We start from the raw sequence: 12,612 nt of genomic DNA, 5'->3' as shown, positions 1-12,612 counted from the left end.
GTGTGTGTGTGTGTGTGTGTGTGTGTGTGTGTGTGTGTGTGCGCGCGGTGAAGAAGAAGAAGAGAGAAAGGAGTGAAAGGAAGTGACCCAGCCCTGCATGCGTGGACTGGGCTGTACGCTCACGAGAGTCTCTTTTAAGAAAGAACACAAGCAGCAGAAGCAGCACCACATTCGCATTATTATTTTTTCTTTAGTTAGCAGGGGGTGGGGATGTCACAGGTGGGGGTAACCGTCGCACTTTTTTTTAAACTCTAACTCAACCTGTCTGCATGTTGACAGATGTTTTCGTCAGAATTTTCAGCCAGATTCACAGATCTCCGTAATAGTCACACCCTGCCTAGCTGATATTAAGAAGAAAAAAAACCACTCTCAAAGGTAGGCCGGTTTGAAGGCATTTCTAGTATTTTATTTCTCACAGAAACACAAAGAATGCTTCTTTCTTTTTCATTAGTCTGAAAGGTATAAACTCTCATATTTTTTCAGTGGTGGTTGCACTTCAGATTTGCTTTTGCATGTTGTCTGATCCTCCCGTCAACCCCCACAAAATCTCCCCCACCCCTCTCAGAAGTTGGTTGACCCATGGTCTCCTGTTGATGTCCTGGCTACTCCTTGTCCCGCTGTGTCCCATCCAGCACCCATCTTTAAAATGCCTTGTCCTCCTCTACTTGTGTCTCATGTATTCTTGCGCAGCTCTGTGTTTATGCCATGCACATAGTGTGGACACTTCTCTCTACTCTCCCTGTCTCCCCCTTCTCACATCTGCATTGTCTCGGATTAACCCTCGCCTCTTTACCCCGCCTTCCCATTTTACTGCCCCTTGTTACAAGAAGACGAGAATGTGACACTTTTTTTTTCTTTCCCCTCTAAAACTTCAAAATCCTAATTTTGCTGAGCAACCGATGTTTGTCTCTGTAATAAAATGCTGGATTGGTCGGTCTAAGATGCCTGAAAGGATGGGTATCCATCTTGTGAAATGAATTGTTATTTTTTAAAACCTGCACACTTGCAAAGGTTTCATCATCTTAGCTAAACAAAAAACAAAACAAAAAAAGGAACAAGCAGCCCAGTTTAGCATATTGAGCATGTTACATAAGCTCCCCTCAGAATAACCTCAGAAAAATGCTGCATCATCAGGTGGATGTAGACAACCAGTTTCATCATCCCTTATTCCTACCATCTCATCTGCATCTTGTTACTTTCAAGCATCATGCCATGATATTGCCTGTTGCATTCTTACATTAAAATCTTATTTTTTATAACTCACTTCATTTACCTCCACAGGCACAGGTAATGTTGATTTTTTTATACCACCTTTCAAAATACCATATTTCCATTAAGATCTAACACCTTTCTTTGAAAGTAACAGTATGGTCTCCATTACGTTCCATCTGTGTTATATGAGTGGATTAAAAAGTAATCATTTCTAGATTTTGCTCAGAAAACACATTTGACTGCAAATTCACTTTATTGTGACACGTTAAGCTAAAATGGTCAAAAGCTAAAAAATGTTCTCATTATTAGTCAATGAGAGTAATACCAGATATGGCTTCTTGTTTTCTTTAAAAAACTCTGACAAAACCTTGAAGCTAAAATATTATTTCAGACTTTACATCAATTTAGCCATTACATTATCTACCACTTGTTACTGAACTGATTACCTTGTAGTAAAACTGTAAAAAAGCGGAAATAGAGAGAGCAGTTCATATATTTTTAGTGACGTTAAACTAAAAGACGCACCTTTTGACCAAAACATTTTTGTCTCGGACAAGTCCAGTGACCTCAGAGATTTTAGCAAATGTATATAATAGAAGTCAAATAAATAAATAAATGGGCTGAAATTATCAAGACCCATCGGACCCCAAAACACTTTACAGTCATTCACCCATTCACACACTGATGGTGATAAGTTACATTGTAGCCACAGTTGCCCAGGGGCACATTGTGACCCTCTGACCACCAGGCAAGGCAAGGGAAGTGTCTTACCCAAGGACAAAATGACTGATAAGGCTGGAACAGGGAATTGAACCGGCAACCCTTCAGTTACAGGATGAATCCCCTGATAACTTCCCTAACCACTCCACCACAGCTGCCCCATACATACATTTTAATGTATTGAAGTAGTATTTTGTGTCTTACCTGTAGCACATGGCACTCAGAACAACCTCTATTTGGAAAGATTAAAAAGAGTTTTGACTGGAGAGATGAGCTAACGTCTAGTCAGATCAAAACCAACGTAGATAACCTTTGTTCTAAAATAAAAAAGCTCCAATTTCCAATATTCCATAATAAATCATGCAAACCTTGTATTCCAAACCTTTATATTACTGTTTTGCATTACAATGTTATTTAGTAGTTTATGATTATTTGTACTGCAGACCCTGTAGCTCATGTGTCAAATTAAAGGCCGTGGGCTATTTACTTCCATCCAGCCCACCAAAGCCCACCCCACATTTTTTAAATTTATTTTTATTATCTAACATCAAAATAGCTTTTATATCAATGATAAACTTTAAATTTATGATTCAATGCAACAAAAGAAACACATTTAAATGGTGAAGGAGGATAATACTTCTGCCCCTGAGCTGTTGGCTTTAAGTAACTGTGGCCCCCTGGGCAATTATTTGGAAACTCATCGTTGGAAAGTGGGAGAGTTCAAAATTCAAGACTTACCACAACTCAAAAGTGAGTAAAGCTCTTACGTTTACCTTTGATAGTATTTCTGTATTATTTATTTCACATTTAGTCAGTTGTACACATTCTAATTTTCAGTGTTTATAAGAGGATGTTTAAAACACTGTTTCTATGCAGGAAATGCCACATAGAGCTCAGTTATTGTTTGTTAGTGGTGTTCAGCCGTAGCAATGAGGACCATGACTTTTTTTTTTTTTTTGCTTAGTTGAAGCATGAAACATTGAAGTCAATTACAACTGGCCCTTTGACGGCCACCATAACTATGACCCTCGGTGAAAATGAATTTGACAGCCCTGCTGTGAGTAAAATACATGTTGCAAACAGTACTCAGCCTGATGAAAAGGCAGGACATAAAAGAAAAAAAAATACCGGATTTTGTTTAAATTGCTGCAATTTTTTTTGCACTGCCTTACTTTTTCATCATTTTTTCTGCCAAGTTGCATTTAATTTAGCAAAATGTGCTTCACACAGCTTAAACCAACAGTCTTTAGCGTGAATAACCACTAACGTCTATTTTGCAGTGCAAAACCAATAGCAGTAAAAGGTTTCTGAAATAACATTTACAGAAACCACAGTACAAGTGATAGAATTTAAATCATTTTAAAATGGCAGCAAATCACTTTGGTCTTGATCTCACTTGAAGTTGCGTTAGCACGTTTATCTGGTCCAAATTAGGCTCTATTTCTCCAAATTGGGATATTTTGGGGGAAAAAACCCATCTGCAACAGGTAAGATACTGCTCATAATCTTTCTACTGAAAATCTCTGCTTTATTTTTTTGACATTTCTTGTAACTTACAGAAATTCCATTCAGCTCTCTCTCTCTAAAAAAAAAAAAAAGAATATCCAAAGGCTAAACATTTCAGTGGTGGTTTTCTGATCCTCCCGTCAATCTTCACTCTAGCCCCAAAATGCACAGTCATTAATTTTATTCTCACTACGCTGTTTACATGTAGGAAAGATGCTGTGCTACAAGATATGAGACAACTTCTTTTACACATATTTAAGTTGCACAATGAGCAAAAATGCTTTTAAAAACAACCGTACCAAAGCTAAGTGGCATTAGACAATAAAAATAAATTCTTCAAAGTTCAATTCAAAGTTCTTGTTTGTTTGATCATTTCAACTGAATAATAGCTAAATAAATTGATCAAACTGTTTAAAAATGGTTTAATATTTTACCAAATTCAGACTCTCAGCCAAACTGTTGTGTTACAGCAGTCAGCACTAATGCCATTTAGAGTATTGGCTAAAACACACCCCATACTCATATCCACCAGACCTGATCCACCATTTAAACTAAATGCACTATAATCAACTCTATCCATTTCAAAAACTTTTAAATTAATTTCTGTGAATCACAAGTACATAAATACATTTTAACACCAGCTCAACGTCATCACAGGTTGTCATAATAACCAGTTTAATCAATTAAAAAAAGAGAGGTGCAATATTTCTTCACTAAGTTGGTTTAGTCTAAGATGTTTTAGAATCTGGTGCAAGTGTCTAAAAATAAAAATAGTATGTTACGGTCCTGTCTGTGATGCCTAAAATCAGATGCATCACGTTCGTCATTTGTCATCCCAAACTGCTATATTGTAATGTTTCATAAAGTCAAGCCACAGACATTTTGCTGTCAATTTGAAATATGCGTCATGTTAATTTCTGTAGCTATGACAAATGATTTAAACAGTTTGTTTTTAACGTTGTGTGCTGGTCGCTGCAGGCAGCAGATGACTGTGTTTCTCCCTCCAGGTATCTGGAAAACTATGATGGAGCGTTTGAGTACAACTCCACGGCATGCAGGGAGCTCAGGCAAGAGATTATGGATGTCAAGGTTCTGACAATGTGAGTGAGATGGATTTGATGGCATATTTCACATCTGCTGTGACGGTGGGGGGGGGGGTTATCACGCACCTGCTCGAAAGCTATTACATAAAACAGTCTCATGATTGTCATGAAAGTTTTCTGTTGTGAGAAATGTATGTACCATGAAAATAAATGGGTTCAGCTTCCCTGTGTTTCCTGTGCCATTCATCCTCAGTCAGTCAGCCATCCAGTCCCCAATTAGGTCAACTGCTTCCAATACCTTGTTGCCTCGACTCTAGACAACCGGTCTCGTGTCACCACAACCTCAATAGATCATTCTACCACAGCCATGATGGACCCAGATGTAGACAACTTGGGGAACATAAAAGTCACACTAAAATACTTTTTTTTAAACAAAAATAAAACATGGCGTGGCAGCAAAACAAACTCAGGAAAAAACAAGACAGGATGCGGGAGATCCCAAGACATGTTGAGGACTGATACAATGACCTGCTGATGTTGTGGTGGCAGGAGATGGTTATATAGAGCAGAGGTAACAAGGTATTGGAAACAGCTGGCCAAAATAGGGACTGGGAACAGGGGAGGGTAGCTGAATGAGGATGAATAGCACGAGGAAACTTAACAGGAAACAAAAACAACACAAGACTACCAAAGAAAAGAAAGACCGAGAAGATCTAAATCCTACAAAGAACCATAAAACATTAACCAAAATACAAATGTCAAGACAAAAAAAAATGGTTTATAAAAAGTAGTGCACCATGTACTGTAAGGTTCATGACGATAATGTTTTTGCGCGAAAGCATGTGTGTGTTCGTTTGTCTTTAGGCCAAATATTTCATGAACTGCTGGGCAGATTTCAATGAAAGGTCTTAAAAGCAATCATTGGAGGGACCACTGTAAACGGATCAAGTTTTGATTCAAAATGGCTGCCACAGCTAATCAACCTCAGCAAATACAAAATTGATTAAAACTCAGTCAGTTTTTAGAGGTAATGCACTACAACTTGTTGTGGTAGTAGCTGAGAGTTATCCTGAACACACACTGAACAGTGCTGACAGACAATAATGTGTGACATTACACATTTATAATTTATGAGATTTGACCAATGTGGCCACAATTTTATTAAATCTCAACATAAGATTTTTGTAGTTTGTAGCCAGAATGATGCATTTCCTCCTGTACATGTTTATGTGTTTTGATCAATTGTTTTTACATCAGTTTATCCGTTAAATTTAAGTTTGCACATTCTTTATGACTTTAAATTGAAAGAATGGCAATGTGAGAGTCTGACTTATAAACTGGATGATTCAAATTTATTGCTCTATCTTTAGTATGTTTTTTTTTAGCTGAAATTGCTTAAAGACACTTTGCACTTGCAAAGCAACATCAAAACTACAAACTGACAAACACAAAGGAGATGACACTTAAGGCCCTTTGACAAAAGTTTTCATTAGAGTTGCTGCAGCCCTTTCGTCAGTTTCAAGAGTGAGCTATAAATAACATTTCCCATTAAACATTCGATTAGTGCCCAGATTCATTACACTACTTAATTAGCCACTTGTGCTAACAGCAATCTCAGCAGCTTCTCTCTGTAGGATGAATTATGAACATTGTTCAGTGACCTTTTGTGTGAACAGCCCTGAAGCTCTCAAAGCTTATCATCAAATTCATTCTGGGCTGTGAGCGAAAGGACTTGTGAGGGTCCCGTGAAAAGCTTATCGGCAGCTAAGGTTGTATCAATTGTAAATAGGTCTTTGAACAATTTCACATTAGAGAAACAGAGTTTAATTCTGACCAGATTGACGAGCTAATAAAGAACCATCACTTAATAAGCTGACTTCAGCCATCTTTAAAATGGACATACGCAAAATCACATTTAAGGCATTAGCTAATATCAATTTTGTTGTATTTTTCTCTATTTTTTATGACATTTTCTGAACTATTATGTCACAGTATTTGTGACAGAATTACTAAACAAGGTCTGGACATACCAACTACAATTTTGTTGTCTTCATTCTCTTCTGGCTCTGGGTCAAACTCTGGCTCCAACCTGGAAAGCTGGAGGCACAGGTCTTCCCTTGTTGACATCTTTTAATTAATGTATAAATAAAAAGTTTCTGCGCTGCTATATATACTCATCAACCCATCTATCAAGGTACAAGGGACCACACAGGAAGCTTTAGGAGGGCATGGTGTGTAAGGCATTGTTTGAATTTAAAGAAACAGCATCAAAATGAGTTGATAACTGCTCTGAGACACACCTCAGAAAAGGGGTGAAAGAGGGGTTTGTGGAGTTACAATAATGAGGAATTCAGACCAAAGTATTGTAGTTCCACTATATATAGACCCCAACTAAATGATTTAGAAGCATGATATGTCTCTTTTAAACAACTCTGATTTTCCAAATGTCATAGCACTTCATGCAAACACTTTTTTGTAAACATTACACTACTGTCAGTTTTGCATTACACATTCTTTTTTGAATAAATGCTATACTATTCCTGCAGAAAGTGCTATAGCTGGCAACTGTTTACTCTTGCAAGTAATAAAACTCTATGTAAATTAACATGTAATGCAAAATTGATGATAATATAAACACATGAACTTAAATATTTTGGACATTGAAATTGTTTCAAGTTGGCAGAGGTCCACTTTAGTTTGACCACTATTGAACTAGCTGTTCACTCTTCAGTTGCATGAAACTTAAGCTTAATTTCTTCAAACTGAGGTTGTTAAAAAAATAAAAAAGGTAAAATGTTAATTATTCATAACCTATATACAGAACCTCTCTTCTGGCAGAGATAGCTTCAGTGTGATTAGCCTAAATGAAAAAGTCAGTTTATTAACCCCTAATTTAAAATAATACTTTCATAAAGCATTTCTAAAAATGCAAGTTGCATTACTTGAGCTTTCACAGACTGGTGGTTCTATTTTTACTTATTTATAAATCTGGGGAAGAAAGAACAACATTGTCTTGGGTGTTTGTCCTCATTGCACAGTTTTGCCTGTTTTTGTGTCAGGGTTAAAACCTCAGAACTGTTTGAGAGGTGGCAGAATCTGCAGGTGTGTAAGTGGGAGCAAAACAAGGAGGAGACCGGCAACTTTAGGTAAGTATCACCCATTTATAAAGTTTTTTTTTTTTCAAAATAAGTGTGCCAGCCCACTGCTAACAGTTTTAAAGGTTGATTTATTATGAATTTTACACCTCGTCAAAGGATCACAAGATAAAAAAATGTCAATTAAACAATAAGTTATACTACATTTGGTCTTCTTTAGGATGTCACTGTCCCGCTGCTGTAATGCTCCGTCCTTTCTCTTCACCACCAAGAGGAACACTCCTGCAGGAACCAAACTGAGGTACGAGGTGGACACCAGTGGGATCCTTCCCATTACCACGGAGATCTTTAAGATGTTCCCAGATGTGAGTTTATCAATGGCTGCCCTTTTCCTGCTGTTTTCTTCTCTTTAGTTGTTGATGTGTCCAATCTACTAATTCTCAAAAAACTTCAGAAATTGATACGATGAACCTTTGTCTCCTCCAGGACATGCCATATTCCAAGTCACAGTTCAAAAAATGTGCTGTTATTGGAAACGGTGGCATCATCAAGAACAGCAAATGTGGAAAGGAAATTGATTCATCAGATTTTGTTTTCAGGTATAAAAAGTATATAATATTTCAAGCATTTAGGGATTCAAGATTGCAGAGGTCTGTGATAACTGTACACCCCCACATAGCAGACAGGTGTGGGCCAGACCTGGTGTCAAGCTGGCTGGTTGCTGGCATGACAAGTGGTTTGTCAACCAGCTGTGGGCCATGTCTAACAATGATGTCACAGTTTTAAGATAGAATGCCACAACTGGCCCAGTTCTGGTTTGTGGTTCAAATCTTTCAACATCACAACTGATTCATGTGCCACTATTGGCCTGGTTATTGTTTGGTTCATGTGGCGCACATTTGTCAATGCCACAAACGACACAGCCAATCAATTGACTTGCCTCATGCTCTGATGTATGGAAGCGAATACCCTCTGTCCCATTCATTGTGTGTCATTTAAAGTGTGGATTTTTGCACAGATTGGCAAGAGCAATTTGTTATGATGTCATTCCAATCACCACCACAAAAAGGTTTCAGGATCAGGAGCGTTTTGTTTTCCCTTTAAGGCCTGAGTTTTTCAAGTTTTTGTTTTCACTCCATATTTAGAACAAGCATTATTGTGCTACTGCTTTGTTTTCAGATATTTTGTTTCTCTGAAATGTTAATGTTTACCTTTTCTGTTTATATGGGCAAGAAAGAAAGAATTATCCACTGGGACTCTACTTGATTATTTATGTACTTGTTCTTTTTAAGAAATGGATAAAGCATTTAAAGCAATATTGAATCAAATGAAATTGTGACCCAAAGAAATTAAATTGAATCTAGTTGTGAGGTTAACAATGCACAGCCCCAGCGATTTTAATATGGATGAGGTTCTTAAAAGACTACAAGTACACTTTTCTGTCTTTTTGCAGATGTAACGTGCCACCCATTAATGAGAAGTACTCTGCAGATGTCGGCACTAAAACAGACCTGGTGACAATAAATCCAAGCATTATTACTGAGAGGTGTGTTTTTATGGATCTGAGGGAGAGATGATTACATCTGTTTGTTTTTTGTGTTGTTTTTATCATTTTATGTCTCTTTACTTGTGCAGGTTTCAGAAGCTGGAGAAATGGCGCCGACCTTTTTATGAAGTCCTTCAGAATTACGAGAACTCCTCTGTGGTGCTGCCCGCCTTCTACAACACCCGCAACACCGATGTTTCTTTCCGAGTCAAGTACATGCTGGACGATTTCGACTCCCAAAGGGGCGTGTTCTTCTTCCACCCACAGTATCTCCTGAATGTGCAGCGTTTCTGGGCAGTGCAGGGGGTCCGGGCGAAGCGGCTGAGCAGCGGCCTGATGCTGGTGACTGCTGCCTTGGAGCTGTGTGAGGAGGTCCACCTCTATGGATTCTGGGCTTTTCCCATGAACCCCTCTGGCATTTTCATCACGCACCACTACTACGACAATGTCAAGCCACGGCCTGGTTTTCATGCTATGCCCCATGAAATTTTTAACTTCATTCACATGCACACTCGTGGAATTATCAAAGTGCACACAGGGAGGTGCAGGTGATCCCTCGATTTTCTTTTTCCTGTTTTTAAATGGATGAGTGTGTTTTTTAATACATCACTTACTTACACAGTACTTACAGTCATGGGTATAGAAGTCTACCCTTTTTCAATTCTGTATGTATCAGGACATAAAACTAACTGTTGTTTACCTGTTTCTAAAATTATTTAAATAATAAGTGTACAAAAACAGGCTGAATTCCAAGATTTTAAGCTTGGAACACCACACGTTTTGACTTGAAAAGGCTCCTTTAATGGGAAGCAAAATGTCTTCAATCCAATTGCCTCATTTTTAAACCCTTAGGATTGGCCACACCCTAAATCTTTATCTGTTGGACAGATGGTCTCACAATGTTTGTCTGTTTGTTTTTGCTGAAAAACAAGTCCAGATCATCACCCTTTCCCCTCCGTGCTTCAGAGTTGGTTTGATGTGTTTGTGCTGATATGTTGTATTTATTTATTTTTCAAAAATGACACGTACATTAGTCACATTTTTCTACTTTGGCCTCATTTTCTTCCTCAAAGGACATTGTTCCTAAAGTCTAGTGGTCCATTCAGTGTAAAGTGTGCTGCCGTATTATTTTTCTAGACAAAATACATTTTCCTTCTCCCAAACTAGACAGTCTTTTTCTAACTGTCCTGCTTTAAACTTTAACCTTGCTTTAACCTTCCTACGTGAGGCCTGTAAAGTCTGGGATGGAGGGTTCTTGGACATTTCTTGAATTGCATAGTCTGACCTCGGAATAAATTTGCTGACACATCATTCCTGGTATTGGCAGCTGTATTTGTCCCTATGTGAACAATCTTTATTGCTGTAGAACGATGGACACCAACTTGTTTGGGAAATTGTCATTTAAAAATCCAGAATCTTTATTGTCATTATGCCTTAGCACAGCGAGATTTTGTTTAATCTCGGCTCAGTATTTACATAATGACTGTGCAGTCTAAACAAAAGAACTATTATGTTTAACAAAAAGAAGTATAGAGTCTGAGCAAATGGTTTACAGAATGCACAAAGCTCGACAAATTAGCAGCAGTTGTGTGCAATAATTTAAGTGCTTTTTGCAGGTTGGTGGAAAGCATCAATTGGCCATTGCTGGTGTCCATCCACTTTCACATTGTGTGAACACACACCTGCTTTTACACTAGGCTGCTTACTTTATTAAATCCATTGGAAGGAGCGTAATCCTTTCATTTTGTATTTATTTTGTTTTAAAAATGACATGGTGACATCTGATGTACATTAAGGTTTGATTAAAATGTTTTATAACCTGGTAAAAACCAGATTATATTTGGTAAGTTCTGATAAGTCCATTGAAAGAGGGTGAACTGCCTTTTTCCCATGACTGCCTTTGCTCCTGTTAACACATGTTGAACACGGCAAGCCTGATGTTTCCTTTTTTCCACAAACTCCTTTCTGCGGTCATATCACTGTAGTTACATCTGAGTTTCTGTCCACAAGAATGCTTGTTTTTATTGTGAAAAGTGGTCTTCATAGTGATGTCATTTTCTGTGAAGTATTCTTGTGGCTTCGCTGTACAGAGGTGTTGTTTTTCTACTTAACTGCACAGATATTTACACTGAAATGGGCCTGCAGAGGGTGTCTTTGCACCCCTGTATCTCCCTCTCTTGCATTCTCTCTCTCTCCTTTTTTTTTCTTTGACAACCTCCGGGTTTGGCAACTTAATGTTTGTGTCAAACAAAGCCAAAACCTTGATATTTAACTAATACTTCCAAACACTAATCGTAATTGTAATATCTAATTGTCTACTTTTGTAATTTATTTCCTATGTACCTGCTGAGTTTGTAAAAAACTGCTAATATAGACAGTTTTCAGCAGCCTAATTTCCCAAATACCAAATTTCTACTGAAAGGATTTAATTAAGGTGAGAATTTGTTGCATCCCCACTGATTTCTTGGGTTGTTGTGGTTTGGGATGAAAGCCAGACAGTTATACAAAACTTTGATATCCTGTAAAACAGCATAGTGCTGCTGAGCAACCCAGCTGTCAATATTTTTTTCTTATGCCATTTTGCCTTATGAGGTATCAAAACCCTCTAAATGATGAGCAATTCACCCGTGTGTATTGCCTGTAACAAATACCTTAACGTCAAATTAGATGTTGGTTTGACTCTTGAATCGAAGGACACATAAAACACGTTAAGGTGCCCTTGGAATTGCTCTCCGTTAACGTTGTTCATAACCACGAAATGCTGACTGTGCATGACTTTACTCTGCTCTTGGCTTTGTGTGTGCCTGCTTCAGCCATCAGTGGATCACGTTTACACTTAAGCCTCTACTGATCACAGCGCACTTGAAGATGTAAACACAAAACTTTAATTGTATAGTCCTTGATGAGTTTAGGTGTGAGGATGAAGATGGTTGCTGCCCCTTTTTTGCTGTTGTGATGTAGCTTTTATTATGTTTATATTTCACTATACTTTGAACTGTAAAGATTCAGTTTGCAACAAGAACAACAAAAAAGCCTTTAGCCACTGGAATATTGTGCAGATAAAAACAGAGTTTTTTTTGAACATGCTTAGCTGCATACTTGTCTCTTTTGTTTTTACTGTGTTTGAAGGAGGCTTTGTAAATAAGATTTAAACCTGCTCTTCCTTAGATCCTTTTTACAGACTCTCTTTTTACGTATGCACAAAGCAAACGTGTTGACTAATAGAATGACACTAAAATATGCTTGGCTTCATCACATGTTTCCCAATCATGTCTTAATTACCAACGAACAAAAATGATGCTGGTCTCTCTAATAAAAGGAACTCATTCCTTATGAACTCTTGATCATTCTTTATAAAGGTACTGTGTTTGTAAATAAAATTGTTTGGATTTTCTCATCTGTGTACTCATATGTGCGTGTGCGTGAGTGGTCATACATGTTAATTTTTTATACACTTTAGTTTGATGACCAGCAATTAAAGGGGCTATAT

The 12,612-nt window shown here is 37.7% G+C and overlaps 1 protein-coding gene across 3 annotated transcripts in view; it reads left to right on the top strand.

Annotated features, from left to right (window-relative positions):
• st8sia5 (ST8 alpha-N-acetyl-neuraminide alpha-2,8-sialyltransferase 5) overlaps window positions 1-12,517 on the top strand; it is an 18,354-nt gene extending 5,837 nt beyond the window's left edge. For 2 of the 3 annotated variants that reach the window (XM_014006528.1, XM_014006529.1), the window contains 6 exons: window positions 4,446-4,538; window positions 7,541-7,627; window positions 7,797-7,941; window positions 8,063-8,175; window positions 9,030-9,122; window positions 9,212-12,517. In XM_014006528.1, coding sequence (XP_013861982.1) covers window positions 4,446-4,538; window positions 7,541-7,627; window positions 7,797-7,941; window positions 8,063-8,175; window positions 9,030-9,122; window positions 9,212-9,674 — 994 coding nt within the window. In that variant the 3' untranslated portion in view covers window positions 9,675-12,517. Of the gene's footprint in view, window positions 1-279; window positions 376-4,445; window positions 4,539-7,540; window positions 7,628-7,796; window positions 7,942-8,062; window positions 8,176-9,029; window positions 9,123-9,211 lie in introns of all 3 variants that reach the window. The other variant, XM_014006527.1, reaches the window with a different exon arrangement.
• Window positions 12,518-12,612: the final 95 nt, after the last annotated feature.

Source organism: Austrofundulus limnaeus, unplaced genomic scaffold (genome assembly GCF_001266775.1).
Source record: "Austrofundulus limnaeus strain Quisiro unplaced genomic scaffold, Austrofundulus_limnaeus-1.0 Scaffold36, whole genome shotgun sequence".
Lineage (NCBI taxonomy): Eukaryota > Metazoa > Chordata > Actinopteri > Cyprinodontiformes > Rivulidae > Austrofundulus > Austrofundulus limnaeus.
The sequence above is the reverse complement of the archived record's forward strand: the minus strand, read 5'-3'. Positions and strand labels throughout refer to the sequence as shown.